The 6,549-nt window shown below is 50.1% G+C and overlaps 1 protein-coding gene across 1 annotated transcript; it reads right to left on the bottom strand.

Moving 5' to 3' along the window:
* Nucleotides 1-1,536: 1,536 nt before the first annotated feature.
* Nucleotides 1,537-5,933, bottom strand: htr5ab (5-hydroxytryptamine (serotonin) receptor 5A-b; the record flags this gene model as incomplete). Its single annotated transcript, XM_084475192.1, has 2 exons — nucleotides 1,537-1,869; nucleotides 5,217-5,933. 2 exons carry the CDS (start codon nucleotides 5,931-5,933, stop codon nucleotides 1,537-1,539), a joined length of 1,050 nt encoding a protein of 349 aa, XP_084331318.1.
* Nucleotides 5,934-6,549: the final 616 nt, after the last annotated feature.

The raw sequence follows: 6,549 nt of genomic DNA, 5'->3' as shown, positions 1-6,549 counted from the left end.
AATCCCAGAAAAGCTATCGTAATTGGGTCATGTTTGGAAGAATGGCTAATCTCGGGTAGTGGTAGTCAACAATTCCACTTTCAACTCGTTGAGTGGTTCTCGTGGGATACTAGGATGCTAGCTCCATCTGGGCTAGCAGTAGGTGGGAGGAACCTTAGTTGACTCTCTCTCTCCCCCGGGCTGTCGGGAAAGTTCCTGGAGTTACTGTTGGATGTTGGGGCCAGAAGGAGGAGGAGAAGAGAGAGGGCCGGAGGGAGAAAGAACTGGAGAGAGGGAAGGGAGGAAGGATGAAAGTGGAGGAGAGAGGCAAGGGAGCATAAAGGCAGTCATGCACGAGGTGTGGGACCCAATCAGAACTAGACTGAGAGATGAGCTCCTTACAGATCCCTGATCATGTTCAAACAGTGAGCCGTAAAGCCCTGAAACAACAGATCTCATCTCTGATTCCTCCAAGCTACAGTCTGCCGAGACAACAGATTGTACGCCTTCCTTTGTCAGGTCGTACTGATTACTTCTGTTCTAAACATCCGTTGGGAAGTCTTCAAACATCCAAACACAGCCCACAGTCAGACTCAGATACTGGTCTTTACATAACCTCTGATCCTGATTTTAATCCACACCAAACCCTCCAACCCCTGGTGTCCTATTCTATTGGTGCAACCTATGGCTATAGTATGTCAACGTCAAGTGATAATGTGGTTTCTTCAAATCTCTTGTAGGTAACATTTAAGAGCTATAATTTGAGTGTAATTTGTTAGCGATGCCATAATCATCTGTCAGCTGTTAGTGAATGAAATACTCACTCTGCGCCTGCCTCTTCATGAGACAATTTAGATCTGAGCTCATCGCTTCACCACAGGTGTGTGAAATGCAACACTCAACGTAGGGAGGGCTGGAGCGGTGTTATTTATGGGCTGTTTATTGTGTACATCCACCTACAGCAGCTCTTTAAATAGTTCTCTAGGTCAATAGGTCATTAAGCGCATCCTGTTGACCTCCAGTCGGCGCCAGTGATAATAATAAGGATCATAATTAGAATAGTAATAGTAATTGTAGTCAGGTTCTTGTTTGACCAACACACGTCAGCTTTAATATTATGGTTCAGTTAGAGCTGTTTGGGAATGTCATTTAAACAATCTCAGGTCAAACACGAATCACCCAGTGGTGGCTCATAACTACTCTATGTTCCAACTGCAAGTTGAGCAGAAGATGGATACAAGTCTTTTAGTTCATGTCTTTTTAAAGACTGTTTGTTTCCGACATTGAGTTTTCAAACCCAAATCCTCTTGTTCTCGACGTGACTTTGACCTGACTCAATTGTTGTCAGGTGGTCCTCGGATAAGTCTTGCTCCGGAAACATCTGCTCTTCAGAAGCACCACTCACCTCCTCACGGAGGTCAAACTGTTCTTAATGACTCCTGGCAGCCGTCTTGAAGGTGAAACCTCCCGCACCAAGGCCATCGGCACAGTAACGAAAGCCCTAACGAAAGTCACATCCCCCCCCTCCGGAGGCGGAGACGGTAGCGAGGTGTGGCCTCAGCGCTGGCGTGAGAAAAGGTTCCTTAGGGCGTTGTTGTAGTTCTTGTTGAAGGCGGTGTAGATGAGCGGGTTGAAGAAGGAGTTGGAGTAGCCCAGCCACAGGAAGACAGACTTCCAGAGGGGTGGGACGTCGCAGGAGCACAGGGGCGTAACCAGCTCAGTGATGAAGAAGGGGATCCAGCAGAGGACGAAGACGCCGATCAGGATGCCCACCATCATGGCGGCCTTCTTCTCCTTCTGTTCGCGCCAGGTGTCCCCGTCTGTCTGGAAGGTGACGGTGGCGTGGCGTGCCGCGAACGCCATCTGGGGCTGAAGGGAGCCGTCCTTCACCTGCCAGACCATAATATACAGTCAGTCTCTCAGCAGAACACAATATACAGTCAGTAAATGGCTGATTTGGGTTCCACGTCGACACACGCAAGGACCACGCAGACGCTTCAACGCAGTTGTGAACCTGCTTTGGTTCTGTGTCAGGTTTTAGTGAGCGGACCAATCACAGCCCCTTGCTGCTGCATTGCCTCAAAGCAAGGTTACAATTTTTGGGAGTCAGGCCCTTGCGGTGGATGCAAGGAGGGTCCGCAAGGACGTAATGGGTCCGTAAACCCCCTTGCGTTGCGTTGACGTGGAACCATAATCAGCCCTCGAGTCTCATTGCGGACCATAACATACTGTCAGTAAGTCAGACAGTCCTTTAACTAAACTGTATTTTATCTAAAACCATGACTATAATACATTGTGGCAGACAGCAGGGAGTGCTGAGGGGAATGGTAATTCAAGGCTGATATCTTGCAGCGCACTGGCTCAACCCCCAAGCCTTATATGAACTTCCTGCTCTAACGAGGCAAACCTGAAGCTCGTTGAGCAGGCAGTGCTGAGGGATAAAAGAGAGAATCGGCAGCCACAAAGGTGGCGAGCGCCGAGAGAGTGTATCCGTGTGATCATCTGAGACAGTGGTACTGGAGCCAAGCGAGGAATAAGAAAGTAACATTGATTCCCCGTTGTGACCCGGGCTGTCTGACTTCCCTCACCGCGTATCGAACCGTATTGGCTGAGAAGCCTCCTTGCACCGAGACATGCCGACAAACAGACTTTGATTAAAGCTCATGGACTGCGAAAAGGAAGTTGAATTCACCCCGCCCCCCCTCCCTTTGGATTTAAATATCCCCTGATAAATTTAAATTGACTTTGGATTTTTCTCTGTGTATGTGTTTGGTGTTCAAGTCGATGGCATGGAAACCCTACACCATTGAGCCTGCTGCAATACATAAAACATTCTTATTTTATCTTCAACTGTGAATCAGTGAGCCGTGCAGCAGTGGATGAAGGCAGAACAGAACTTGAAAGATCATAAATTCTACTGAATATAAAATAATAGCATTCGGTTCAGCCAAGGTCAGTACGTTGAAGTACTATATGGTAATGCAGGTCGACCTAAGACTATTCCTTCCTCTCTCACCTTTCTAACCTTCTAGCCTGAAAGTATATATCCTCCCCATAATTCATTCAGACCTCAATGCTGCTCCAAAATTGTATTTCACGACCGTGTTCCAACACGCTAATAAACCAATACTATCGGCTCATAGGTGGCGGGCTGTGTGCCCAGCGTAGCGAGCCGGTTTTACCACGACACAGCTCCAAAGGTGAGGCGGGGGAAGGGAAAATGTCAAAAATAATTAGAGTCCATTTTGTCCTGCAGGTTGTTTATCAGCGAGGCGGTTTTTGGTTTTATGTGTGAGGAGCAGCCGGCGCCTGTCGAGGGTGGGTGGGGTGGGGGGGTTGGCTGTAATGCGAGGAGGCCCACGAACACCAAGCAATCTGGAGTCTGTTAGCACAATCCATAAGGGGCCAAGAGGGCTGGGACCTGGGAGCCAGATAAACGCTGTGCATATACACCGGGCATTACGGCTGGACGCAAGCGGTGAATGCCAGCATACTTTCCTCTATACCTGGGGACCCTCTCGGATCAGGCTACCCTTCTGGCTGTCAATAGGCTGGCTGGAGGATTTACATATGAGATAAGTTTCCGGCTGTTGGCATGGCAACATGGGTGGGTGGGGGGGGATTTTAGGGATGTAACAGGAGTTATGTTGTGATCGACAGGTGACAAAAGTGTGCTGCTGCCCGGGGGGGAGACAGGTGAGGAGAGAGGCAGGGGAGGAGACAGCTGGGGGGAGGGAGGGGAGGAGATGACTGAGGGGGAGGAAGGGGAGGAGACGACTGAGGGGGAGGGAGGGGAGGAGATAACTGAGGGGGAGGGAAGTTAGGAGACGACTGAGAGGGAGGGAGGTGAGGAGATGACTGAGAGGGAGGGAGGTGAGGAGACGACTGAGAGGGAGGGAGGGGAGGAGATAGCTAGGGGGGAGGGAGGGGAGGAGATGACTGAGAGGGAGGGAGGTGAGGAGACAACTTAGGGGGAGGGAGGGGAGGAGACAGCTGGGGGGTGGGGGGTACTTGTGAGAGGCAGGTGAGGCAACATCTGGGGGGAGGCGAGTGAGGACAGAGGCAGGTGATTGAGATGTTGTGAGATGTTGACGCAGTAGAACGGATAGCGTCTGTTTCCGTGCATGGATTGGAACGGGTTCTGCTTGCCAATGTCAAGGGAATCCACTTTTGAACCATCTTTGTCCATGCATTCATGTAAATAAAACCGTCTGTAGGGAATTACCATATTTTCCACAAACTCTGCCTTTCTCGTTGTGTGGCTGTTTTGAAAGCACTCTGAGGGTTTGCTGAGGCATTTGATGAAGTGCTGTGAACATGTGTGTCTATGGAGGATGTTTGGGGACAGCTCCATTCAGCCCTAATAGCTCTCCCACGCGGCAGCGCTGATCAGCAGGGACTCCCGGCTCAGAGACGGTTCCAGATTGGATGTTGATGGAGATTTTTGAATAGCGCTCAGCCGGTCGGTGATTAGAGGCAGCGTCTGGAGAGCTTGGGGTCTTGTTAGGACGGCAACATAGACAAACACGAGTGTGGCCAAGCCACTGGCCGCTAGGAAGAATCATCTTCTTATTATTTTGTTTTACACAGAATGTTTGCTTTAACATCTAATACTTCTAAATGAACCAGACGATGAACAGATGTATCGAAAGTCATTATGCAGTAACCAATAGCATCCTGCTGATGAAGAACAGTTTGCCCAGCAGTGAATAAAGAAGGGAGACTGAACATACTGTATATCTATTGTACAATTTAATCCCTGGTTAGGACCAGATGAGAACCGATCAAGGTGTACAAAGTGACCCAGTGATGAGGTGACCAGGTGATAAGGTGACCAGGTGAGGTGACTTGGTGAGGTGACCAGGTGATGAGGTGACCAGGTGAGGTGACCAGGTGATGAGGTGACCAGGTGATGAGGTGACCAGGTGATAAGGTGACCAGGTGATGAGGTGACCAGGTGATGAGATGACCAGGTGATGAGGTGACCAGGTGAGGTGACCAGGTGAGGTGACCAGGTGATGAGGTGACCAGGTGAGGTGACCAGGTGATGAGGTGACCAGGTGAGGTGATTAGGTGAGGTGACCAGGTGATGAGGTGACCAGGTGAGGTGACCTGGTGAGGCAAACATGTGATGAGGTGACCAGCTGAGGTGACAAGCTGAGGTCGCCAGGTGAGGTTGTCATGGTGTAAAAGGCAAAGGTGTACTTTCAGGCTCAACTCCAGGGGCCCTCACTCACCTCGCCCATGGGCGTGATGCTGTTGGTTTTCCGAGATCCGATCCGGAACTTAGCAGCCTTGTAGATCTTCCAGTAGACGAAGAGCACCACGCAGAGCGGCAGGTAGAACGCCGTGAAAGTGGAGAAGATGGTGTAGAACGGGTCCTGGCTCACCTGGCACTTGAAGCCCTGGGTGTACGTCTCGCCCCAGCCAAACAGCGGTGCCAGGGAGATGATGGCGGACAGCACCCAGGTGAGGCCGATCATCACGTTGGAGATCTTCTTGCGCGTCTTCAGCGTGTACTCCAGGTGCCGCGTGATCGACCAGTAGCGGTCGAGCGCGATGGCTGTGACGTTCCAGATGCTGGCGGTGCAGCAGAGCACGTCGAAGGAGATCCACACCTGGCAGAGCACGCGGCCCAGCTTCCACAGCCGGCCGTTGAGCTCGTGGAGCAGGCTGAGGGGCATGACCAGGGCGGCCACCATCACGTCGGAGATGGCCATGGAGGCCACCAGGTTGTGGGGCACGCGGTGGAAGGTCCGCACCCTCAGGATGGTCATGAGCACTAGGAGGTTCCACACGAAGGTGGCCACCACCAGCATGGCCAGCAGGGTGAGTGTTAGCACACTGAAGACAGAGAAGGGCCGGTAGATGTTGGCCCCATAATCATGGCCGGTGGCGCCTGCCACCGCCGCACTGGTGTTACCGAGGAGGACGCTAGAGTTAGAGGACGACATGGCGGCTCTTCAAGGTCACGATGAGTAGAAGTAGGAGGAGGAGGGGCGTAGTCGGGAGGTCAGGGACATTCCGGAAAAGTGTGGGAGAATCATCCTGGGGTAGGTGGAGAGGAGAATTAATGAGAAGGTCATAGGAGGAGAACATTGGAGAGCAGAAGATCAGCTGTGAGAGGAGCAATCCATGGTCATTTATTTCCTTATTGAGTTTTGATTTATTGTGCACTTCTACACTTCCTATACTACTACCACTACTACTGCTATCACTACTAGTTCTAGTACTACCAATAGTTAGGGCTGTGCAATTAATCAATTTTTTCTTGGGACAATCTCCAAATTAATAAAATCGAGTTGGAACGATTATTTTGAAAAAAAAATAATATTTTTTTTTGGATTCTGAAGTTCAAGACAAGTTAATTTCAGTGAGTTCTGAGTATGATGGGCCAGGCCAGTCCTTCCAGCCTTAATCCATTACTGGATCAATTTACAAAATGCAATTTGTTGAGTGTTGTTTACAAAAAACGTTAGATTAAAAATGTGTCTGATGAAAATGTGCACTAAACACAAGAAAGTTAATTTAAGTTGTTCTGTCTTATTTGATTTTCTAGTATATTTATTT

Source organism: Micromesistius poutassou (assembly GCF_964030765.1).
Source record: "Micromesistius poutassou genome assembly, chromosome: 11".
NCBI lineage: Eukaryota > Metazoa > Chordata > Actinopteri > Gadiformes > Gadidae > Micromesistius > Micromesistius poutassou.
Note: the sequence above shows the minus strand (reverse complement) of the source record. Positions and strands in the feature narration are given on the sequence as shown.